Genomic DNA, 23,901 nt, shown 5'->3' with positions numbered 1-23,901 from the left:
AAATTCTCTACTTATATATGTTTTTAGCTGTTTTGTAACATAATAAAAAGAATTATTTCCCCTCCGATTAATCCAATTGGACAATATTCGCTAATTCTAATAAGATTCGTTTAACAGCGTTGTTAATTCAGCTATTTTGAAGCTAAATATGGCTATTTTCAGAGGTGGTCAGCCGAAAGCAGTTGAAACTCTCAACTGACTTGGCTATTTTTGGCATCTTAACAAGTAGATAATAGCTATTTTTAGCTTTTATTAAACTGAATCTAGTTCTGTTCCCGAGCATCAAGAATATATATTCTCTATCGAGTCAGAGATGCCGCGCAGAGGGTGTTACACAATGTTAATACCCTCTCCTAGGGTATAATTCAAAGACAACTTAAATTGGCAAGGGCTATGCTTATATTATATACAAATTTTCACGTAATCCTAAAGGCTAAATAATGACTGGTCGATCTTTTAGCTTGACAATATACTTAAAATGCTAGGACTTAAAGGAAAGTGTGATTAACAAAACAACAAAAATGAAGGAACAATCAATGGTATGATGCGTTTGATATGGTTTTTTTGGATTGCAATTTGAATGTGGTTCGTTGAAGTCAAGTTTGGGCCATGGGAAATAACTAAACTTGATAGCGCTGCTTGTGTCATGCCTTGCGGAAGACGTCGCTGGAGCCGTACGAGTAGCGACGCTCCTTCAGATTGGTGCTGACCAGCACCTCCTCGTCGTACTGGGAGACGCGCTGCATCTTGGGCCGCATCAGGCCGCGCACGTCCATCAGCGTGATGTCGATATCCTTGAAGGCGTTGAGCATAAAGACGGCTATGATGACAATTAGAAAGCCGCACACATCGCCGAGTATATTCTCGAAGCGCATATGCTGGAACTCCTTGAGCAGTATGGCGGATGCGGTGATCACCAAGGTGGTGAACATCACATAGTAAACGGGCGTCACAATGCTCGTATTAAATATGTCCAGCGCCTTGTTCAGATAGTTCATCTGTATGGCTATAAAGGTGACGGTCACCACGATCAGGAACCACGGCATCCACGTGCTGAACACAGTCGAGCCATTGGCAATGGTGCTGCGTATGGCCAGGCCCAGTGCCTTGCAGGACATCACCGTCAGGGAGCCAATGCCGGAGCACAGGAACAGGTACACGCAGACATTGGTATGGCCATGTTGTGGCGCCACAAAGCAGGCGACAAATGCGCTCGAGCCAAAGATACAGATGACATAGAGTATAAAGACGGGATCCTGCAGCATTTCGAAGAGCACTTGCAGATCCTCAATCTCCTTCTCCTTGGGCGAGTGTATGACCACAATTGTCGAGCCCAGGATGCACAAAAAGCAGCCAATCTTGCCCAATAAATTGAGCTTCTCGTTGAGGAAACGCGATGCCATCACCGCCGAGATGATGACGCTCAGCGCGCCCAGCGGCGTGACCAGGGAGGCGGGTGCGAATGCATACGCGGCAAAATTGGCCGCTTCGCCCAGACCCACTGCAAGGCACCAAATGATATCGAATGAGTCATCATTTTTGCACAAGGTCTTACCTGATCACAAAAGCAAAACTCACTTGTCAACAGCCCCGCCCACCAGATCCATTCACGCAAATAGCCAAAACCGCCAGCCGCGGCGCGCACCTCGCCATATCGGCTCAGTCGCAGCAGTGCCTTCTTCTTGATAATGAAGCTGGAGCCGATGAAGAAACATGATGAAATGGCCAAACCGACGCCAATGTAAAAATCCGTATCCGAATAGGGCTCAGTCAAGGGGGGCGTGTCCGAGACAACGGATGCGGCGGACACAGCTTGGGCCGGCGGCAGTAATGAGGCTTCGCTATTCATTTGTCAGCTATTCGTGTTGTCGGTAACCGCAACTCTAAAAGAAAAACTAGAATAATAAATACACACACACACACACACACACGCACGGCTCGTAATCAGCTGAAAGTTGTTGTCTGCATGACTCACATTTGCCCTCGAGGCTTGAACTCAATACCAACACATAAGCACATATAAGCAAGCAGTTTGTCTGAGCTGCGTGCATTATTTATAGAATTTTAATCAACTTACTTGTTTATTTAGCAGCCATGCAAATATAAGAACTGCACGCACAGAAACTTTGTTTTGTTTGTGCTCGATTTCGTTTTACCAGGGCTGCACAAATATATGTATCGAAAGTATCGATTATTATGCACTCACGATCGACAATGTTAAATAACAGCTGTGCTCTGTTAGTTCTTATTTCAACTGTTGGCACATTTATGGCACAATTATAGATTTTCGTTTGCTAAATAACTACAACAACTCATTGTTACTGTTGTGCACAATGCAAAATTTAACACCGGCTTGCTTGCAAGCGCACAAGCGCGTTTTCTCATTTAAAACAATTGCTCACTGCTGTTAACAGTGCGCAGAACTGTTAAGTTTCGCTGTTAAAAAGGTAAACATTAATAACAAATTAATTTGATTAAGCATATTCGAGTGGTTTTTTATTTCATCACGCCACAGGCGATTTTCTAGCAAAGATCTTTAGTAGCAGCTGCAGCAGCAGGTAAACTGCAGATAAAACCAAAAAGTAGCTGCCATAAACAATATACTGCTGCTTCGGCGCCAGGCCAAAGCCCGTGTCTGCAATGGAAAGAAAGGCTTAGCTTGCGCACATAAATAAAAGCAACTGCGACTTACCCGTCAGCACGACAACAGTTAGAATCGATTGCAAGACGAGCGCCACCAGCGTATTGATGCCAAACACCAGCCCGAAGCTGTCGTCCACCAGATTCTCGGCCACAACGGCAGCTGCCACGGTGATGATAAAGAAGAAGATGGCACAGAAGATCGCATAGCTGACGTACGCCACCCAGACGCTGCTGCAACAGGCCGCGAGCAGCAGGAGCACGCCCAGTAGGGCCACACACAACGAGTTGAGCAGCATATAGAAGCTGCGGCGACTGTTGCTGTTCAGCATGCCGGCAAGGATGGCACCGACGGCGCCCAGGAGGGTGGCCACCGCTTCGACGCCGCCGTTGTAGTTGCTCTGATGCTCCGGCGCCAGCTCCTTCCACAGGAACTGTATGTACGAGATGACCTGCACCTGGCCGCAAATGGCCAACGCCCACCAGATGCTCCACATGAGCACAACGGGATTCGTATAGGAGGAGACCAGATGATACCACAGCAGGCTGCAGGCGTTCCTTAGCGAAAACTTTGGCACCGCCTGCTTTGTATTGCCATTTTCCAGCTCCGTCGGTGAATCCTTCACGGCATAGAAGTACACGCTGCGCGGAACACTCGGCAGGAGCAGCGCGATGGGCAGCGATATAATCTGTGTGGCCAGCGAGATGTAGTGCAGCTGGCGGAAGTTCATGCAGTCCGTCGAGACGAGCAGCTGGGCGACAACGCCGCCCAGAAATTTGCCACCCAATATTGCGGCACGCGTATGCCCGGTAACGAGCTGATAACGTTCCCGATCGACCTTGGCATAGATGTACGTATAGTAGGCCACCTCGGCGGCCATGAAGAAGCCAAAGAACACCTGGGCTATCTGCAGCTCCAGCAGGCTGCGCGTCCACAGCAGCATCACAAACAGCACAATGCCCGCCACCGAGGACAGCACTATGATGGGCTTGTAGCGCAACAGATCCGTGATGAGGAACACGATCACCAGCAGCGCCAGCACCGAATAGGTGCCAAAGGGATACACCTCCTGGTAGATCTGTTCGGAGGTCAGATTGCGCCAGTCGCCGGCCAAATACTCGGTCACGTACGGCTCCGAGGGTCGCAGCTCCCGCAGGAAACCGAACGAGCAGAGCAGCATGGATATCCTCAGCCACAGCTGCATCCTAACTGGCAATTCTCGAAGACGCGAAGACTCGAAGATTCGCTCTCAAATTTTAAAGCAGCGTGCGGCTGATTGATTGTGTGTCGTAATCGTCGCGACGTTCCGACAACAACTGTTCCGAGCCGATCCCGACGACGCTCTCGCACGAACTCTGCGGCAACCTGTTGCTTTCTGCCTGCCGCCCCTCAAAAAGTCTGCCAATTTGCGAGTTCAAGCACTAAAAAACATTTCTCCCAAAATATATATACACTTATGTGTGTGTCTGTTCTTCTCATACCCTGTAAACTTTTTTCGATGTATTTTTCAATAATTGTGTTGCCATTGCAGCTATTTTGTAGCTAACTTTAGCTAGTTTTAGAGGTCATGTGGCGGAAAAAGCTAAAAGTCTTAACTAAGTCAGCTTTATATAGCCAAGAAATTTGGTGTTTAAGGCTAGTTTAACTAATTTTAGACAACTCTGATGCCAATGCAGCTATTTTATAGCTTTTTTAAAGCTCCATTTAGCTATTTTTAGAGAGCCGCAAAAAATCAAAAGTAAGCAAGTTTTTGATGTTTAATAAAACTGGGTTTTTTTTAAAGCTATTTAGCTATTTTTAGGTGCGTTAAAGCTATTATAGCCTCTTCATATGCAATTGTGGTGCCATTACAGCTATTTTATAGCTAAATAGAGTTATTTTTAGAGAGCAGCAGAAGGCAAAAGTTAAAAATGAAAGCTAGTTCAGCTATTTATGGCCTAGAAAGTTGTTGTCCAAAGCTATTTTTAGCTAAATATAGCTAGTTTTAGAGAACAGCAGAGGGAAAGAGCTAAAAATCGAAACTAATTCAACCATTTTAGCTATTTTTAACACTGAATTCAGCTTCTTTTTTTTAGAAATTGACAGCACTGAAAATTTTAAATAACCACGTGCTATAATTAAAAAGTGGGCATACTTAAAACTTGTCTATTTATAAATTACATTTACATTTTTTATAGCTTTATTTTCGAAATATCAAAATGCTCAACTCATTAAAAACTATTTTTAAAATGTTGAGAAAATAGTTAGAAATGGAAAAGTCGTCAAAGCCAGGCACTAAATAGGCACAAAAATGGCTGCACAGGGTATTTTCTAGTCTATACACAGGAAAAATGTACAAATTTGTTGTCAGCGCATTGTTGAACTGATTCAATTGGGTATCGAATTGATTATTTATTTTTCGGGCATAACAAGTTTTGTCATTAGGCATGTAACAGTTAATACTCTACACGCGAATTGAACAATAGGCATATTGGTTTTGACTGTCTGTTTGATAATTTGAAATATTCATTTGACAATTCCATTTTAGTCCAAGCAAATTGATTGAATTCATATATCTCTTACAGTTTTAAATGCACACTCGCAAATTTACAGTTTTACATTCATTTATATATCTTTTATATAGATATCTTATATATATATATATATTTCCGAAAATATGTATCTTCTACAGTTTTGAATGCACATTCTTAAAATTACAGTTTTAGATTCATAAGCCAAATGTTTAGCTCATTTTACAACACTGTCACAGAGCATTGTTGCGTCGGTTCGACTGAACGTTCTTCAATTTTTGTAGATTTATGATTTCTCTCACTGATAAGCATTTTATTAATATTATCATCTCTTGTCCATATCCCTTATCTATATCATTTAGATTGGAGATTTATGATATTTCTTCTGACGATTTAGGGCACTGGAAATTATACTTTTATACAATTCCGAAAAACGTAACGGGCGAAAATATTCTCAGCTAAATAAAGAGTGCATAAAAAGTCCAAATGAGTTTTAATTGTTGAATTCGTTGTGGAACACGCTTTCGTGTAAGTCAAGGCGAAAGTGCGCCGAAAGTGTTTTCGGGAACATCCCTACGAAATGCGAATTTCTACTTTTTAATGTACTCCTGATAGAGACGCAACAGCTCGGGACTTGTGCGTGGCTGGACCATTTGAAGGGCAGCCTCAAAGTGCCGCCAGTGCACGGCCTCCGAGTCGAAGCTCTGCTCCAGAGCGCTGAGTGCTGCCTCATGGCAAACGGCCTGTATTTCGGCGCCCGAATAGCCCGCGGTGAGCGTGACCAGCCTGTCCACGTCAACATCCTCGGCCAGGGGCATGGCGCGCAGCTTGATGTGAAGGATTTCGCGGCGTGCCTCCGGCTCGGGCAGGCCCACATAGCAGACGCGATCGATGCGGCCGGGACGCAACAGCGCCTTGTCTATCATGTCCGGGCGATTGGTGGCCGCCACAATGGTCACATTATGCAAGGCCTCCACGCCGTCCAGTTCGGTCAGCAGCTGGGTGAGCACACGCTCCTTGACGGACGAGCCGCTGGTCGAACCGTCGGCGCGTTCGCCGCCAATGGCATCGATTTCGTCGAAGAAGACAATTGCGGGCGCCACTTGACGCGCCTTGCGGAACACCTCGCGCACGGCACGCTCCGATTCGCCCACCCACATGGAGAACAGCTCGGGACCCTTGATGGACAGAAAGTTCAGTTGGCTTTCGGTGGCCAGGGCCTTGGCAATCATTGTCTTGGAGCAGCCGGGCGGGCCGAACATGAGCACGCCGCGCGGCGGCTTGATGCCCAGGCGCTGGAACTTATCCGCATGCAGCAGCGGCCATTCGATGGCCTGCTGCAGCGTCAGCCGCAGTGCCGCCTGGCCGCCAATGTCCGACCAGCGGACATTGGGACTCTCGATGAGCACCTCGCGCATGGCCGAGGGCTTGACCTGTGTGAGCGCCGACTGCAAGTCGCGCAGCTCCAGCGCGCGCGCCTCAGTCTTGAGTGTGGCCAGCGTAGCGGTATACACCAAGTTTGCCAGATCGGCGCCCACATAGCCGTGCGTTATGCTCGCAATCTGCTCCAGCTCCGCGTCCTGGATGTTATGCTGCAGCGGCTGCAGCAGACAGTGCAGAATCTGTTGGCGCGCGGCTGGCGTTGGCGCGCCTAGCTCCAGTTCGCAGTCCAGACGCCCGGCACGCCGTATGCTCGGATGCAGTGCATCGATTTGCGAGCTGGTGGCCAGCAAAAACGTGCGATTCGCCTCTGGCCGGCTGCCACTGCTGAGCTGATCGAGCAGCGAGAGAAATGCCAGCGACACACGCTTGACCAGATCGCTGCCGGCGTCCTGCTTGGGACACAGCGTGTGCACATCCTCCAGCAGCAGCAGCGTCGGATGCGGATAATGCGCATAGGCGCGCTCGAAATAAGCCGCCAGCTTTTGCTCCGTTTCGCCCAGAAACTTGCTGTAGATCTCGCCGCTGCTGATGCGGATGAGCTGCACCTTGCTGTCGCGTGCCTGGGCCGCGGCGCACATGGCCTCGCAGATCAGGGACTTGCCGCAGCCGCTGGCGCCGTACAGCAGCAATCCCCGCGAGACCTTGATGCCTGCAGGGCGTAGATGTTGAGAGGGTTTTGTCTGCTCGTTGTTCAAGTTTTCTGCTTACCCTTGGGCAGGGCCCTGTAGCCCAGCGCATAGTCCATGCTCTCCTCCACCAATTGGATTTCCTTGTCCAATCCGCCAATTTTGGCTTTAGTCAGCTGTTGCTCCGGCTCCGGTTTAGCTTGCTCCTCGCTGAGCAGCAGCTCCAGGCGCGTGGCGCTTGTTATCTGCACAAATTGCTGGGACTTTGCCAAGCTCAGCCGTGCCAGAGCATCCTCCACGGCACACTCCTCGACGCCACGCCAGCTCTCCAAGCGAAAGGTCAAGGGCTTGTTAAAGAAATTCAAGTGCAGCTCGCTGTGCTTGCAGTAGATGTGATTGACTATGTCCTGCTTGAGCACAGCAGCCACATCCGGCAGCTGCTGCTGCTCCAGACCGGACTCACTGCTGTTCAGCTGCCTCAAGGAGACGCTCGCAGCGACGTAGAGCTGACTGCTGTCCAGCGCCGAAATGCGCAACAATTTGCCTCGCAGCGGCGTCCAATTTTGTTTGTAATCTTAAATAGGAAATCGATTAAGGAGTTGTCTTCACTTGGGAACATACAAAGCTACCCTCCGGCGAGGCGAACACTGTCGTGAGAAACTGCTCCGAGACGGGCCAAACCAGGCGCACGAGCGTCCCGGACTCTTGAGCCGCCGGCCTTATGACCACCTGCTGTCCTATGTGCCATTCCGCTAGCTGCATGGCGCCTTCGGATACGAAAATCAGCATGTTGGCATATTTGGGCGGCAGATCCTTCAGTGATTCCACCTCAAAGCTGCGCAGCTGCGCGCTGCTTGTGTAAAGCGCTCCACTGCGCACAAACTCGGCATCCACTGAGCCGCTTTCATCATCGGCAATGGGACACACTCGCTCGTGTGTGTCCCGGGATTTGGATGTTATGTGCACGCCACATTTCTCGCAATGGTACCAAGTGGCTTGGTTCTTTTTGTTGCTCGATTTTGGCGGCATGTCGGCAAACGAAGCACGTTTTGTTTACCTTTTGCAATGCCAATCAGCTGTGTGTGTGTACGTGCATTGTGAATGACAAAAGTTGGCTGCAGATGCACATTTAAACAGAGTGCGCAATATATGATTTTCTATTAGCATTTAAGAAAATGACACAATTGGACTATGGAAATAGAGAAAATAGCTCGTCGTGCCAAGAGTTGCATGTTATATCAAATAAACTTCTTTGTTTTGTGTTTTATGTGGTCAGCCGGCAAACGGAACACATTTTGCTTACCTTTTGCAATGCTGTGTGTGTTGCGTTGTGAATGGCAAAAGATGGCGGGAGATGCACATTTCATACAAGTTCGCAACAGATGCTTTTTCTAGCATATCAAATATGGAGTTGAGTAAATAAAATTATGGCAATGAAGATAAAAGCTCGTTGGCGTATCAGTAGACGGATGTGCTATGTGTTTTGTGTGGTACATAGTTTTTTTTTTGTTTGTCTGTTGCACCGCCCAGTCAACTGTGGGCGAACGCTGGCATTGTGAATGGCAAAAGCTGGTAAGTGCAATTGCTTGCAGAACACAGATCGTGCGTTTTTTAAGGTATACCAATAAAAAAACTGCAAAAATGGAAACTGCGACAGTGGCTTGTGTGTGCTCCGTGATTTAGAGATTACAAGCGGCAACTTAGTTTAGGTTTGGCAACACGGCGGCAATCAAAGCATTTTTGTTTACCTTCGGCATATGCAGTTGTGCACTTGTGAGTATTCCCTGTGAATGGCTATTTTAGAAAAGTACGCGGTAATTGACTTTTAAAGTATCGATACTTAAGAGAATTTGTTATCTCATCTCAAGTTTAATTATCTAATAAGTATATATTTCATTGTAAGTATAGGATAACATATATACACACACATAACGCATAAGCAAAAGGTCTTTTACAATGTTTGCATAGTCTATTTAACAGCACTTGGCTTGAACAGCATACTAGCCTTAGCCGTTAAGCGCAGCTTTCAAAGTGAATTGCGTTTTTCAACACTTCTTATATTTGCACATAAATAGTAATAAAAGTTTATTGCAGCAGCAAATCAGTTTCGCTAGCATTCGCCGACATCAGGTCCCGCTCGAGGCTCGTGGTGGCATTTGCCTGGTTCAGGAACAAATCGAAATCGTAGCCATCGTTCTGCGCGGATATAGAATCCTTTTGATTGCTAATCGTATGCGGATTGGACAGCAAATCCACATCTTGCAGGCCCAGCTCCTTAAGCAGCGTCTCATTCTCGCTGGCATTGGACTCGGCAGCGGCTGGACAACTGGACGGTGGCACATTGACAATGGGCGCCGGCTGCTCCACGGCCTCCCGGCCATAGATGACTTTGTGGCTGCGACGTTGCGCATTGGCTTCGAGCTCGTCCTCGTCCAGCTCCTGGGGCTTGAGTGTGCTGGATTTGTACTGAAAATCGGTTTCCTTGAAGTCCACCTCAATGGGGAACAGCGGCGGCAGCGTGTCCAGACGCTCCACCAGACTCTTGTGCAGCTCCGCGAGACTCTCGAGCAGGCTGCGCAGCTGTTTGTTCAGATCCATGGCATGCTTGCATTCCAGCAGCTCCATCTTCTCGAGCACATCGGTGCGCAGCTTGGCAAACTTGCTGCGCGCATCCTGGCGACAGCGCAGGATCAGACGGTACTCATAGTTGCCCGTCTCCACACGATAGAGCGGCTCCTGCAGCGCCGCAAAGCCATGCTCCTCATCATCCATCTCCTTCACCTTCAGACAGTAGGAGAGATACGTGAACTTGGCGTCCGCATAGCGTCGCACCGTCAGCTTGGTGTCTGGGATGGCCTTGTTCAGATATGTGCCCAGATCGGCCAGCACGGGCTTGATCTGCTTGATGATGGCCAGGCCATCCTTCTCCAGCGATCGATGGAATTCGCCAAAGGTGCGGAATGCCTCGGAGGCGCGCTGCTGCGGCTCATGCGCCGAGATCTGTGTGAAGCAATCGCCAAAGGATTTGTATGTCTGCAGCAGATCGTAGTAGGCCTTCAACATGCGACGCGCGTGCTCCACCAGGCCCTTGTACATCAGTTCTGTGCCCTCTAGCTCCTCGAGTCGCTTCACCAGCGAATCGTTGCAGAGTATGGCACGCGATAGACCCAATGTATCCGCCGTATTGCTGGACAAATTGTCAACAATGCGATGTTTCAGCTTCTTGAGGATTATGTCGAGGCTTTTGCCCTGCTCCGGATCCGCGTGCAGCTTGTTAAAGTGCACGATGACCTCCTCGGTGGCCGTTTGTATCATCTTGGCCACCTCCACCTTGGTCTTGCCCTTCACGCTCACCGAATTGACGGCCAGCAGCTCGTCACCCGACTGCAGCGAACCCTCCCGAGCGGCCGGCGTGCCATCGAATACCTGGAAAAAGCAGGGCACGGATTGGATATATTCTATGGAAGCCATGTCTGAGATGCCTGGAGCCGGAGCTGCTGTTAAGTAAAATCTAGGATCTATCAAAGTAGCTTCAAAATTCAGTTGAACAAATTTTATAATTTCGGTTTTCCATTTCAGGACATATTTTCGAAAATTGGCCAAGCACCATGACGCTCTCGCATTGGTACAGAGAATACGGAGAGAGTGCGCCGAAGCCGGCTGCCAAAGCGAAGATCATGTCGCGCGCCAGTCAATTGGATCAACGACTGAAATCCATTTTATTGGAGCGCTGCGCGCGTAGCAACAAGCTGCTGCGGCAGCAGGCGGGCCTGGACAGCGCCAGATCCAAGGCGAGCAAGTGCCGCAGGGCGTCTGTGGTGCCAGAGGTCTGTAAATTTCAGCAGGAGTATGATCGGAATCGCGCCGAAAGGGCGCGCAGCGCGATTCGGGCGCAACAACAGCTGCGCCAGTTTCACAGTCTGCCGGTGCCGAATTTCAGCGCCCATCACAAGCGCTGGGAGTTGCGCAACAAGACGCGCCAGCTGAATGCGCTGCAGAAGATTACCGAGCCGCAAACGCCGCGCACACTAATCAACTCGATGAAGGCGAGCAAACGCTGGGAGGCCGAAATGTTGTCCATACAGGAGTCCAACATGAAGGAGATCACGCTGCGGCCGAATTTGTTGACAAAATCGAGCGATTCTTGGCGCAAGCCGCCATATGTGCCAAGCATCTGGTCCAGCATTGTCAAGACGAAGCCATTCAAGCTGCAGTCCCAGAAACGGGGTGAGCAACGCAAGGAGTTCGACAAGTGGAACCAGCGCAAACAGGAGGCACGCTGCCAGGCGAACTTGGTGGCGGCATCGCGTCGTTGGCAGCAGGAATACCAGCAGGCGCGCCAGCTGACCAACTTCAAGGCCAGACCGAATCCCTGGAAGCGCACCAAAGCCAAATTGTAATCAATAACAAATATACTCGCAAAACAGTTCAAACTTTCAAACAAGGCCTCGCTTTTAGATGCGTTTTCTCAAGGTTTTTTTTTTTCATTCGGATTGTTGTTTTGTCTTAACTTTAGTTTATTAATTATTTTGTTAATTTTATATGTGAAATCAAAAGTGTTTCTTTTTGAAAACTAGCTGCAAATGTTGTAATTCCCAACAAGTTTAAGCTATGTCAAGAGAAGAATCGAAAGCAAAGTCTGTTCAGGAGGGAAACGCAAGGCTCTTGATTATTCCTTGCTTAATTCTTAAAAATATTAGTTTAATGTGGCAACAGCTTATATAAATCTTAAATGTATTACTTAAACTGAAAACTTTTGTTCTAGGGCTCAGCTATTTTTATAGGCTTCATAAGGCCTTGGTTTATGTTAAAATCAGGCTTCAAATTGCGCCTTCAAAGCATTTTTGGATCTCTTTCTTTATCCTATAAACATTCGCTCACCTGGACTATGTAGAGACAGGGACACATTGGGGCTCCGCCGCCGATGCTGATGCCAATTAGATTGCTCTGATCCTTGGTTATCACCACGGAGCTGGTCGTCACGGTCATGCCCCTGTAAATGGATCAATTGCATTAGCTTTAAATCGGATTTAGTCTAGAACAAAGTTTTAAAGCTTTTGGATAGTTAATTGAAGCGTGCCATACTCACATTAATGGGTGCAATTTTCTAGGTATTCAATCTAGCTAACTTATCTTTAGAAAAACCTATTGTAACTCTACTTGTACATGATCTTTACTTCGGATAATGATAAACCATAAGATAAATAATTTGTAGCTTTACAATCTTAAGGCCACTTTCTGTTTCCTCCGATATATTCGCAACTAAAACTGTAAATGTATATATCACTAGGTTTATAACATATTTTTGATGTGACTTGGGGGTAATACTAGTTCTACGTAGGTCAAAATGAAATATCATTTATAGCTATATCCCTAAGAGGGAGTACCATAAACTAGGTTAGGTCCGATCTCAACTAGAAACTATTTGAAAAAAAACTTAGCATAGAATCTGCTTTGTGCTGGATCGAAGCACTATAACATATAGCTTTAATAGAACAATCGTTAATAAATTATATTATATGAAAAACTTAATATTATTTCAAATGATCTTAACCAAAACTGAGATTTTGTAGCCTTCTAAGATCGCACTGCCATGTCTTATAGCTGCTAAAAAGTCGAAAATAATATCATATAGTTACTATATATAAGCCCTAGAGCCTAGGGCATTGCTTCAACATTACAATAGGGCATTATCTCTTAAAGGCGGGACGTTCTTTTGGTTTATACAATAAAAACTTAACAACTTAAGGCATTACGATAATCTATTGGGCGAATTTCCGCACAAAAACTAGGTGTACAATAATATTGTTGCTCAGTCTCCGTCTATTTGGGTAGCTTTTGGAGACACTACATGAAATGACATGGATTATAACTTAGCTAATTGAGTCAAGAAATTGACTTACAAGCGATCTAACTCATATTTCTGTTTATAATACAGTCCAAAGTTCTCGGGCGCCAAGTCGAGGCCAGTGCAGAGCACCGCAATTTCCGTATCTGATGTTTTCAAATCCTCCGTTTTGGGTTTTTCACTTTTTTGGGTATTGGAAATTTGTGACGTAGATAAAAGTACTCAGTTTTTTTTTCTCGAAGAAGAAGAAGAAGAAGTACCCCGATACTTACGCCTCAAAGTCGGCCATGGAATCCGCATTAAATTGTATGAGCACTGGCGGTGCCTGTTCGCCTGCTCGTTGTCTGACCAAATTTGAATTTAAGTATTTAATATTGGGTCATAAACAAAATCAAAACAATATGTTGACCCAATTATTGATTTGTGACAAGCCGCTGGGCAAAGGCTTTCGCATGGGTAAAGCCCGCCATGCGTTTTATGAAAATGCAATTGTACACTGTGTTTACGTATTTCCTACTCACATTTTGTCCTCGTAGAAGAAGTCATCGTCGTCTGTCAGCATTTTGGCAGCTTTGTTAATTTTTTGTTTTGAACCAAATCAGTTTGTGAAGCTTCCTCCGCAAGCGTGACGTGAAGTTGGCTGCGGCACAAAAATAGCTGCTATCGAATAGTATCGATTTTATGTTGTACGACACTTTACAACACTGCAACGACAACTTGTTGCCCAGGCAACGCTAGAAATATAAACAATTATTTTTATAATGATGGATTGGGCTGAGGAGCTGAAAATGACCATAAGAAAGGTAAAATCAAGTTACTAATATAAAAAACAGGGCTTAATATAGGCACATTTATAGACGACGGCGCGCAAGGGCCGCCGCTCCAAGAGTCGCGATGTGCTCAACGAGGCTGGAGGCTCCTCGAGTGCCGCGTCTACACAGAAGCTGAACAAGGATATATCTATTGATATAACGCTGGATATACACAATGAGAGCAGCAGTCCCACGACCACGCCGACAACATATAATAATGAATTCGATTCGAATCGGCCGCCCATAAGACGCGTCTCGGGCGGTTGGGCGGACACGGGCTTAAAGGGCCTCAAGTCAGTTATATGCGTTAACTGTTTCCATTTTGTTATTAATGAACATTTCAAATTCACAGATCGAAGAAGAATTCGTTTGATGAGTAAGCACAAGCACTTCAATAAACAACATAAATAACGTAACTCAATTATTTAGCGAGCGTTTTCAGGTAACAAAATCGGCGACAAGCACAATACCCACAGATGATATACCCATTATACCGGACTTGGATGATGTCAGGGACGATTTTATGCTGAACGAAATAGCCGATCCTCCGCCGTAAGTGCCTCGTGTTTATAATTTGAAAAGATAAATGAATACTCTTGTAATTTTGCAGCGTCCGTTACAGCCATGAAGTTGCCCTCAAGGAGTTGAGCTCTGATCTGCTCTCGCAGAATGCGTTCTCGGCTATTGAGGACGTCGACTTGTCCATGTTGACGCGTTGCTTGCACGATCAAGAAAGTCTGGATGAGCCGGACGAGCTTTGGGAATGGGATAGACTCTTCACGGAGGTCACGGCTCAAATAAATTCGGATAAGACACTAAAGGCTGGTGTGCCGGAAAAGCTGGAAATCGGGCCTGATGTGCTACCGCCAACGGTTAAATATGATTAGGCATACATTTGTAATCAGAAAATTAAAAATAAATGCAATATTTAGGCTAAAATTCAAATTGCCATTCACCGGAAATGCTGCTAAATAATACCAAAAACATTGTTTGGGCAATCGAAAACAATCGATAGTACTATCAGAGTTTCTCCCGTCACTAGACGTCACGGGGCAGCGAAAAACATAGTTTTAGACACTTTTTAATCTGTGTGAATCGCGTTGAAAATTGTGCTTAAAAATTACCAATTGTTAAAAACCGCTTAACTAAGACAACAATGGCGCCGAAAGCAAGAACAGTTGGCATCAAACCAAAAGCACAGACCTTCAAAGACAAGTCGAAGCCAACCGATGTGCGGCTGTCCAATATACAGGCGGCAAAGGGTAAGAAAATGTACAATTTTTGCAGAAATATGCGTAGCTATCACATTAACTGTGTGCAGCTGGCTCATTTATGTTGCAAACAACAAATTGCGCTGCACATTAGTTATTATTAAGACGAATAGCTGTGCCAAAATGCATTAAACAAAAGCAGTTGCCGGCTGCGCCGCCATCTCGAAGCTTCTTAGTGATGACACTTTGCCGCAAATATGACTCATGTGCGAGCTGGAGAATTTGTATTAATTTTTGTGTTTTGTAGCTGTTTCCGATGCGATTCGCACCAGTTTGGGCCCGCGCGGCATGGACAAGATGATCCAGGCGGGCAATGGGGAGGTGTCCATCACAAACGATGGCGCCACCATTTTGAAGCAGATGAACGTCTTGCATCCGGCTGCCAAGATGTTGGTCGAGCTGTCCCGTGCCCAGGATGTGGAGGCCGGCGATGGCACCACATCTGTGGTGGTTATTGCGGGCGCTTTGCTTGAGGCCTGCGAGAAGCTGCTGCAGAAGGGACTGCATCCGACTGCCATTTCGGACTCGTTCCAGCGCTGCTCGAACAAGGCGGTCGAGATACTCACCCAAATGTCCACGCCCATTGAGCTCAATGATCGCGATACTCTGATCAAGAGCGCCTCGACATCACTCAACTCCAAGGTGGTCTCGCAGCAGAGCAGCCTGCTGGCTCCGATTGCTGTCGATGCGGTGCTAAAGGTCACCGAGCCCGGCAAGGAGACGTCTGTGGATCTGAAGAACATCAAGGTCATTCAGAGCCTGGGCGGCACCGTTGAGGATACGGAACTGGTGCAGGGTCTGGTCTTTACCAGCCGCTCGGCGGGCACCAATGCGCCCAAGCGCATCGAGAAGGCCAAAATTGGCCTGATTCAGTTCTGCATTTCGGCACCGAAAACCGATATGGATCACAATGTGATTGTCAGCGATTATGCGGCCATGGATCGTGTGCTCAAGGAGGAACGTTCCTATATTCTCAATATTGTCAAACAGATCAAGAAGGCCGGCTGCAATGTCCTGCTCGTCCAGAAGTCCATATTGCGGTGAGTTAATCTGTGCCTAATATGAATTTCGTTATAACAAAAAAGATTACTGCAGCGATGCCGTTTCGGATCTGGCTCAGCATTTCCTGGACAAGATCAAGTGTCTGGTTGTCAAGGATGTGGAGCGTGAGGATATTGAGTTCGTATGCAAGTCTCTGCACTGCCGTCCCATCGCCTCGCTGGATCATTTCACAGCCGAGAACCTGTCCAGCGCCGATCTCGTCGAGGAGGTGGCCAGCGGCACCAACAAGTTTGTCAAAATCACGGGCATACAGAATCAGGGACGCACCGTTTCCATCATTTGCCGTGGCTCCAACAAGCTGGTGCTCGAGGAGGCAGCCCGTTCGTTGCACGATGCGCTCTGCGTGGTGCGTTGTCTCGTGAAGAAGCGCGCCCAGATTGTGGGCGGCGGTGCGCCAGAAATCGAGATGGCACTGCAGCTGGCCGCCTTGGCTCAAACCGTGGAGGGTGTGGATGCCTATTGTTATCGCGCCTTTGCCGATGCCCTGGAGGTAATTCCATCGACACTGGCCGAGAATGCGGGCCTCAATCCGATTGCCACCGTCACGGAGCTGCGCAATCGTCATGCCCAGGGCGAGAAGACGGCGGGCATTAATGTGCGCAAGGGCGCCATTACCGATATATTGGCGGAGAACGTTGTCCAGCCGCTGCTGGTCAGCACATCGGCCATCACACTGGCCACCGAGACCATACGCTCCATACTGAAGATCGATGATATTGTGAGTAGCCCGAATTGTACTCTTATTCTTTTTATTAATCTATGTTTTCTCTTCTAGATCAATACCATGAGCTAAACATGTTCGCCTACTGTGCTGCAAGATCTTATTTGCATTTTCATAAGCCACATAAAAAAACCCTTAACACACACACACTCGCACACACTCATAACGTATTGCGGCTGCTTTGTGCCGCATCTAATTGAATTAAATTCACCTTATAATACAACACACAAGGTAATAACTATTTAACGTTTAATAAAAAATTATGTATTTCGCTTTGTATTAACAAGCAACTGAATATTGTGCAGCATATGTTTTTATTTGCATTTTCTTAGCCGAGCTGTGCGCCATTTTGAAATTGGCGCGCATTTGAAAATTTGCCAGTCACAGGCGTGCGCGCGCGCATTTTGGCTTTGGCGTTGCCACCTTTGGCGAAATTGTGGCAAACCGTTTGCATTTGGCGGCAAATTCAAATTTCGCCTGCGCTGCTTTCAAATATATCATTTTCTTGTTACTAAAAAGCATGAATAAATAAAGGTATTTCAATTATGCAAGGCATTTTATTTACGTGCCTACTTAACATTGCAAAATTGCAATATATGATATCGGTTTTATGTTATGCTCTTTGCAAGAGTGGAAAATGGGCGGAACAAAGTAAGGTGGAATTGTTTAGCTACTTCTGACGATTCACAAAATCGAAACTAATTGAGGAAGTTGAGGTTTTTTAATGTTTCTTCCAAGTTGCATAGCCAAAAGTTCAATTTTCATTCATATGACTTTTTGGCAAGGAAAGGAAAGGAGAAGTATTTTGGCCGCGCAACGCCGCTTTATTTGCGAACATGATTGTTATTAGATCTTCGACTTTTCGTTCACTTTCTCGCCAATATTTTTATCATCTTCGGCTCATCTGTGGGCTGTGTGCACGCCCCCTTTTTCGGGCACTGCTAAAATTTCAAAGGATTTGCCAACCTTTTGGATCGCCCCTCCCCCCTCCCCCTCCCATTACCCGCCCGCATAAGTATTTGTCGCCCCTTTTTGGGCTGGAATTCCTTTTGTTGATGCGCGTAAATAAAAAAAAGTCACTTGATGCGATTTTTATGATGTGCGTTAAATGATTAAACCACTTGAAATGGTTTCAAATTGTCAAGAAACAAAAAGGAGGCAGAAAAACTGAATCCGAACCGAGCCACATTTTTCGTTCGTTTACTTTACGCGGGGCGGGGGGGATTCCCCGGAAGTTTTCGGGCGCGTGTTAGTTAATTAAATGTGTAAACATGTCCAAAAAGAAAAGCCTGAACCTTCGGCCTGGTGTTGATTTCAGTTTCAATTCACGCACCCCCCCCCCCCCCCCCCCCTTCCAAAAAAAGGATGTCCCAAAAGGGGGTGGATCAGGCGGGAGTTCCTGTTGCTTTGATTTTTGAGCCCATCAACATTTCCAGCTAATTGGCTGGGCAGTTGCGTCACAGCGAGGGGTTGGATACCTTCAAGGGGGTTGCATGCAAATTTTCACATTTTCCAGCCATCTTTTAAAATCAACCATTTTTGAATGGGCTTTACGTATTTTGTGGCATACTTTTGGGCGAACTTTGAGGGTTGCTGGGAATGAGAGGAGAGAGAAGTCGAGATTTTAGCGAAATTTCCTTTATATACCCTTTAGAGATGTGCCAAAATGGGCTATGATGGTTTCACAGAAGTCTGAAACTCATAGGGTATATATATATATAAACAGATCTCGCTATAAAAGTCAAATTTCGTATATACCATGCACAGATACAGGTCGGAGCTCAGATCCAATTTCTTCAGCAGCCTCTTCGCCCATAAGCTGTTATTTCCCTTTCCTGGCTGACCACATCACAGAGAGACACCTCCAAGGATTCCTATGAGGCGAATCATCTAATATCCCTACAGTAGTAGGCCATGTCCCCAATCCTCAGTTCTCAATTCCTTTCATTTTAAAGATTTCCCATTATAAATATCCCCTACATTGTAACTATTCCCCATTTGTAAATATCCCTCCATTGTAAATGTTCCCCATTATAAATATCCCTCATTGTAAATATCCCTCCACTTAAAACTATTCCCCATTATATATATCACTTTCAATGTAACTATTTTCTGTTTGTAAATATCCCACCATTGTAAATGTTCCCCATTATAAATATCCCTCATTGTAAATATCCCTCCACTTAAAACTATTCCCCATTATAGATATCCCTTTCAATCTAACTATTCCCCATTGTAAAATATCCCTCCATTGTAACTATTCCTCATTGTAAATATCCCTCATTGTAAATATCCCTCCACTTAAAACTATTCCCCATTATAGATATCCCTTTCAATCTAACTATTCCCCATTGTAAAAATATCCCCCCATTGTAAATATCCCTCTACTTAAAACTATTCCCCATTATAAATATCCCCTTCATTTTGTCTATTCCCCATTGTAAAAATATCCCTCCATTGTAAATATTCCCCATTATAAATATCCCTCATTGTAAATATCCCTCCACTTAAAACTATTCCCCATTATAGATATCCCCTTCATTGTAACTATTCCCCATTCTAAAAATATCCCTCCATTGTTAATGTTGCCCATTATAAATATCCCTCGTTGTAAATATCCCTCCATTAAAAACTATTCCCCATTATAAATATCCCCTACATTGTAACTATTCCCCATTTGTAAATATCCCACCATTGTAAATATCCCCTTTATTGTAAATATCCCATTTGTAAATATCCCACCATTGTAAATATATAAATCCTAACTTTACCCTAACTTTTACTTTTTCCGATAATCGATAACTTGTCCCGTTTCCAAGCAATCGATTAAAGTCAATATCGATCTTCTTAGCAAGGGCCTTAGCAAGAATTCCGAGTAGTACGAGGGAAATGTGTGTGTGTGTGTGTGTGTGTTGTAGAAGGATGTTCGATGCGCGCAGAAAGTTCAATTGACAGCTCGAAGCTGGCTACAGGGTATCTGCTAGTCGTGCGGACTCTTGCTTTTGTTTTGCCTATAGCCCACAGCGTTGAGCACTTTGCCACATTTCGTTCGGCTTGTTTGCACTGACCTCATCAGGCAAGAGGGGGGCGTGGCGGGGCGGGGCGGGCTCCTCGTCTAGGGACGCGCGCAAATATTGAATTTGCGATTTTTTTCGGTGTCCAGCTTCTAGTTATATTTGTTTGCAGCGCTCACACTTTAGAGTTTTTTTTTTTTTTTTTTATCAATTTTTCATGTGCTTCCACTTATTTTCGCTTTGTTTCTTTGTCGCTTCTCGCATTTGTTTGCTTAATTTTTTGCCGCTTGAAGAACAAAAAAAAAAAAAAATTAGGCAAAAAAAAAAAGAAGAAGAAAAAAAAGCAAGACAAAACTGTGCTTTTGTCGCTCATTTCATATTTTCATTGTAATTCAATTGTGTTAGCAGCTTTTTCTCAGTCTTATACCCTGTAAACGGCTAAATGGGGTAGATTAGTTTGTAGAGAGAGCGCAAATTTGCCTTTCAGTGGATTTATTCCAGTCAAGAGCTGAGAGGGACTTGTTACTTTTATTCAAATCAAGTTATCGATAACTCGTCCCGTACTCGATAAATCGATAACAAATTGTTATCGACTTTTGCGTTTTTTGTTTAAATCTCAGAAATTATCGGAGTTACAGTTAAACAAATTTGTTATGTGGAACATTTTATAGTTTATACGAATTTAGAATATTTCACTTTTGGGAAATTTGAAAAAAAATACGCAATATTCATGGTACAATCTTGGGCTTTGGAATTTACACACATTTTGATGACCAGTTCATAATCTGAGAATTTCAAGCAGATCCCATGCCAAACAGCCGAGTTAAGCAAGGAAGTTTTTAGTCAAACTTTGTGTTGAGAAAGGGAAGAAAAAGAGGATGGCAGATGCGCGTGCGCTGCTCTGTATGTGTAGGGTATCTTCTAGTTGTGCACTCTTGTTTTTCTTTCTTTTTTTTTTTTTTTGCCCAAATGTTTGTCTTCACTTGACAACAAAGGCAGCTCGTCACAGACTTACATATCTATTTGAGACATGGCATAAAAGGGGTGTGTCCCGCCCCCCTCCACCCCCTCTCACACACACACGCACACATTTGCGCATTGAAATTCAAAGCATCAAATTGAAATGCAATCATCCAGAAACTGAACATATGCTTTCCATATAATTTTCGAGCACTTTCCCAGTTGACAAAGACATCTTCTGCTTCTACTTCTTCTACTCTTGGCCATCCTTACAAATTAGAATCAATCGCTTCAGTGGTTAATTTGCTCTCAAGATTGTTAAATTTCCCAGTTTCATGCCAAATTTTCGTACGCATTTCTTTGTCTTCAAGCTTTTGTCCAAAGCTGAACCGATTTGTTAGATTTTGGCCATGATTTGACCTCAAGATAAGTTTTGCATTTGAAATTGAGGCATTTTTGACAAAAATTTCCCTATTTAGTGAAAAATTTCCCTATTTGAAAAACCTGTTTTTTATTATTCTAAAATTTCATCGCTTTTGGGTCTGTAAATTAGTAAAAAACTTTGTCTAAAACAAAATTTTGATGCTTAATTTTTCTGTTAAAAATATTGAAAGAAATTCCCTACATTTTGATATGCAAATTTCCCCAGTCCATAGCAAATACCCTGCCGCCCGCCAAGTCTTAAAAGTTTTGCTTCATTTTTCTATCAAAAAAAAGGAAAAAATTCTCTTGCACATTTCCGACCGAAAAGTCTTAACAGTTTTTCTATCAAGAAACGCGTGAAAAGTGCCAAAAATGTTGACATGCGAATTTCCCAAGTCCCTAGAAAATTTCCCTTCTTCTATCCAGACTTTAAATATCCTTAACTTTGTCAAAACTCAACCGATTTTTATCATAAATTTTGCACTTATATTTTATAAAATGGGGAAAAAAAATGTACCCAAAAATATCCCTTTATTAATTTTGTGACCAATATTCTAGGCATACCAATATTCTTTATTCTAAAAATTTAGAAACTTAAAATTGAAATTTTAATAAATTATCTATAAAATTAATATAAAAAAAAAATCTTAAAAAAAAATTTTTAATAGACATTTTTCAGTCAGAAATTATGTCTACAATTTTTACAATAATTTTTTCAAAAATTACAAAAAAATTAAAAAATGAAAATTTCTCGATTTTCATTTATTTATTTTTGTGGAATTTTCAAATGTGTTTTTGTATTTTCAAGAGGGAAATTTGGAAATCGAAAAAAGATAAACAAAATCTTTAACAGAGTTTTCCGACACAACTTTAAGCCCACAAAAACGGGCGTGGCACTTAAAGAGCAAACAATTTGAAGAGTTTTTATTATTTTGTTTTTCCTTTATTTTGATTTGCAGCAGAAAAGTTAATTTTCGTTAGTTTTGGCAGCAGGCGAGTGATTAATGATATCAACGGAGGGAAACTGTCCATGAAAATGTTATGAAAACGCATTCGAAAATTTCATTAAATTGTTATAAATGGTGAAAACATTTCTCAAAATGGGGCAAATTCAATTTGCAAATGCAGCCAAATCTATCAAAGAGCTCAAATCAAATCTGAGCCAGCCGATCTGAGCGCATGCCACACACACACACACACACACACACACACACGCACAAATAATAGCCTCCAGCTGAAGTCGAGTCCTAATCCCAATTCCAATCGGAATTTCTATTTGACCAGTTAAATGACCCGAGGGCGGGGTCAGGAGGGGGGGGGGGGGTTGGGCTGCGGGCACTTTGAATATGTCTTGGGGTTCCCTTTTGAACGAACGTCTGCAACGGACTGATAACATTCAAGAAGCGTTGCTCTCGAGTGTACCAATTACGTGTGAGTGCCGGCGGCCATTTCCCCCCTGTACCTGCGGCTGTACCCTGCAGTTGATAAGCCATTGAAAAGCTTTTGATCTGCACTAAAGGCGGGCCGGACAAATTCCCCCTGATATTTCCCTTCTTTTTAAACGAGGCAGCATAAATAATTAAATTTATATGTATGTAATCCCAAGACTGAGGTTTTTAGCTCTCAATAATTTACGATTTTAAGATGTTTTTTAATTTTATTTACATTCAATTCAACATAAAACCCAAATTTCCCATAGTTGCAGTCAATAATAAGTACCTTTTTGTAAGAACAAAGCAAAAATGTACCAATGCATGAAAAAAGTACCAGTTCAGGTACATTTTCAACAAGGCTGCAATTGCATGCGTGAGTGTAAGAGCGTGAGGGAGAGAGTGATGGGGGGGGGGGGGGGGGGGGGGGGGGCGCATAATTTATTCTCTCATTATTGTCGCCTCATTTGATTTTGCTTTCGATGCCGTTACATATTTGCCTGCGCAGCAGCGAGCGAGCATGCTGCATTCCGTTAGTTGCGTATGAAACCTTGTTGTTGTATTAGTGCAAAGGCTGGCTTAGCGTAGGCGCGCGTCTTATATGCAAATTTAGTTTGTGCGTGGATGCCCTGTTGATCGGTCGTTTGCTCGTGAGTGTGTGAAAGTGTTGTTTTTTTTATTGCGCATTATAATTAACAAGCGGCTGTTATTCGCGAATTGTTCGTACGAGTGTGTGTGCGCGTCTTTTGTTTGTTAATGTGTTTAAAATCAGTTATTCAAGCGTTTTCCGTGCATTTGGTAAATGTTAAAATACATATAGATTTTGGTGCAGAGCTTTTTCACCAGCAATAAATGGCGCGCATTTGAGCGGCATTCACATGCAGAGAGAGAGAGAAGGAGAGAGAGAGAGATCCCGTTGCTTGCGTGTGTGAGCGCAGCTTTGTTGTTGTATTAGTGCATAATCCAGCCTAGCGTAGGCGCGCGACTTACATATATATGCAAATTTAGTCCGTGCGCTTCTGCCCTGTTGTTCGGTCGTATTCTCGTGAGCGTGTGTGTATAAGTGTTTTTTCTTTTTGTGAATAATAATTATATAGCTGTTATGGCTGTTAATCGCGATTAGTTCGTTCGCGCGTGTGT

The 23,901-nt window shown here is 44.6% G+C and overlaps 7 protein-coding genes across 8 annotated transcripts; 3 read left to right on the top strand and 4 right to left on the bottom strand.

Annotated features, from left to right (window-relative positions):
- Nucleotides 1–376: 376 nt before the first annotated feature.
- LOC115765482 (magnesium transporter NIPA2) lies at nucleotides 377–2,152 on the bottom strand. Its single transcript, XM_030709073.1, has 3 exons — nucleotides 2,078–2,152; nucleotides 1,579–1,883; nucleotides 377–1,501 (listed from the first exon to the last, which is right to left on the bottom strand). Exons 2-3 carry the CDS (start codon nucleotides 1,847–1,849, stop codon nucleotides 645–647), a joined length of 1,128 nt encoding a protein of 375 aa, XP_030564933.1. The 5' UTR covers nucleotides 1,850–1,883; nucleotides 2,078–2,152; the 3' UTR covers nucleotides 377–644.
- A 317-nt stretch (nucleotides 2,153–2,469) lies between these two features.
- LOC115765535 (thiamine transporter 1) lies at nucleotides 2,470–4,080 on the bottom strand. Its single transcript, XM_030709154.1, has 2 exons — nucleotides 2,693–4,080; nucleotides 2,470–2,635 (listed from the first exon to the last, which is right to left on the bottom strand). The coding sequence occupies exons 1-2, from the start codon at nucleotides 3,843–3,845 to the stop codon at nucleotides 2,505–2,507; spliced, it is 1,284 nt and encodes a 427-aa protein (XP_030565014.1). The 5' UTR covers nucleotides 3,846–4,080; the 3' UTR covers nucleotides 2,470–2,504.
- Nucleotides 4,081–4,783: 703 nt separating this feature from the next.
- LOC115765534 (ATPase family protein 2 homolog) lies at nucleotides 4,784–8,481 on the bottom strand. The gene is made up of 3 exons (XM_030709152.1): nucleotides 7,850–8,481; nucleotides 7,303–7,794; nucleotides 4,784–7,243 (listed from the first exon to the last, which is right to left on the bottom strand). The coding sequence occupies exons 1-3, from the start codon at nucleotides 8,247–8,249 to the stop codon at nucleotides 5,742–5,744; spliced, it is 2,394 nt and encodes a 797-aa protein (XP_030565012.1). The 5' UTR covers nucleotides 8,250–8,481; the 3' UTR covers nucleotides 4,784–5,741.
- A 609-nt stretch (nucleotides 8,482–9,090) lies between these two features.
- On the bottom strand, nucleotides 9,091–13,700 carry LOC115765483 (PRKCA-binding protein). Of its 2 annotated transcripts, XM_030709074.1 has the most exons (5): nucleotides 13,590–13,700; nucleotides 13,341–13,412; nucleotides 13,124–13,249; nucleotides 12,102–12,213; nucleotides 9,091–10,646 (listed from the first exon to the last, which is right to left on the bottom strand). In XM_030709074.1, exons 1-5 carry the CDS (start codon nucleotides 13,628–13,630, stop codon nucleotides 9,306–9,308), a joined length of 1,692 nt encoding a protein of 563 aa, XP_030564934.1. In that variant the 5' UTR covers nucleotides 13,631–13,700; the 3' UTR covers nucleotides 9,091–9,305. The 2 variants fall into 2 exon arrangements, with proteins under 2 accessions (XP_030564934.1, XP_030564935.1); XM_030709075.1 differs by lacking the exons at nucleotides 13,124–13,249; nucleotides 13,341–13,412 and having other exon boundaries at nucleotides 9,095–10,646.
- Nucleotides 10,732–11,759, top strand: LOC115765484. The gene has a single exon (XM_030709076.1). It carries the CDS (start codon nucleotides 10,829–10,831, stop codon nucleotides 11,618–11,620), a length of 792 nt encoding a protein of 263 aa, XP_030564936.1. The 5' UTR covers nucleotides 10,732–10,828; the 3' UTR covers nucleotides 11,621–11,759.
- Nucleotides 13,701–13,766: 66 nt separating the features above from the next.
- Nucleotides 13,767–14,807, top strand: LOC115765485 (intraflagellar transport protein 43 homolog). Its single transcript, XM_030709077.1, has 5 exons — nucleotides 13,767–13,871; nucleotides 13,926–14,173; nucleotides 14,233–14,256; nucleotides 14,310–14,432; nucleotides 14,491–14,807. The coding sequence occupies exons 1-5, from the start codon at nucleotides 13,830–13,832 to the stop codon at nucleotides 14,765–14,767; spliced, it is 714 nt and encodes a 237-aa protein (XP_030564937.1). The 5' UTR covers nucleotides 13,767–13,829; the 3' UTR covers nucleotides 14,768–14,807.
- Nucleotides 14,808–14,920: 113 nt separating this feature from the next.
- LOC115765521 (T-complex protein 1 subunit delta) lies at nucleotides 14,921–17,036 on the top strand. The gene is made up of 4 exons (XM_030709139.1): nucleotides 14,921–15,142; nucleotides 15,399–16,191; nucleotides 16,247–16,931; nucleotides 16,989–17,036. Exons 1-4 carry the CDS (start codon nucleotides 15,037–15,039, stop codon nucleotides 17,004–17,006), a joined length of 1,602 nt encoding a protein of 533 aa, XP_030564999.1. The 5' UTR covers nucleotides 14,921–15,036; the 3' UTR covers nucleotides 17,007–17,036.
- Nucleotides 17,037–23,901: the final 6,865 nt, after the last annotated feature.

The sequence above is a fragment of the Drosophila novamexicana genome, unplaced genomic scaffold (assembly GCF_003285875.2).
Source record: "Drosophila novamexicana strain 15010-1031.04,08,12 unplaced genomic scaffold, DnovRS2.1 tig00000974-arrow-arrow-pilon, whole genome shotgun sequence".
NCBI lineage: Eukaryota > Metazoa > Arthropoda > Insecta > Diptera > Drosophilidae > Drosophila > Drosophila novamexicana.
This window is presented reverse-complemented; position numbering and strand designations above follow the sequence as displayed.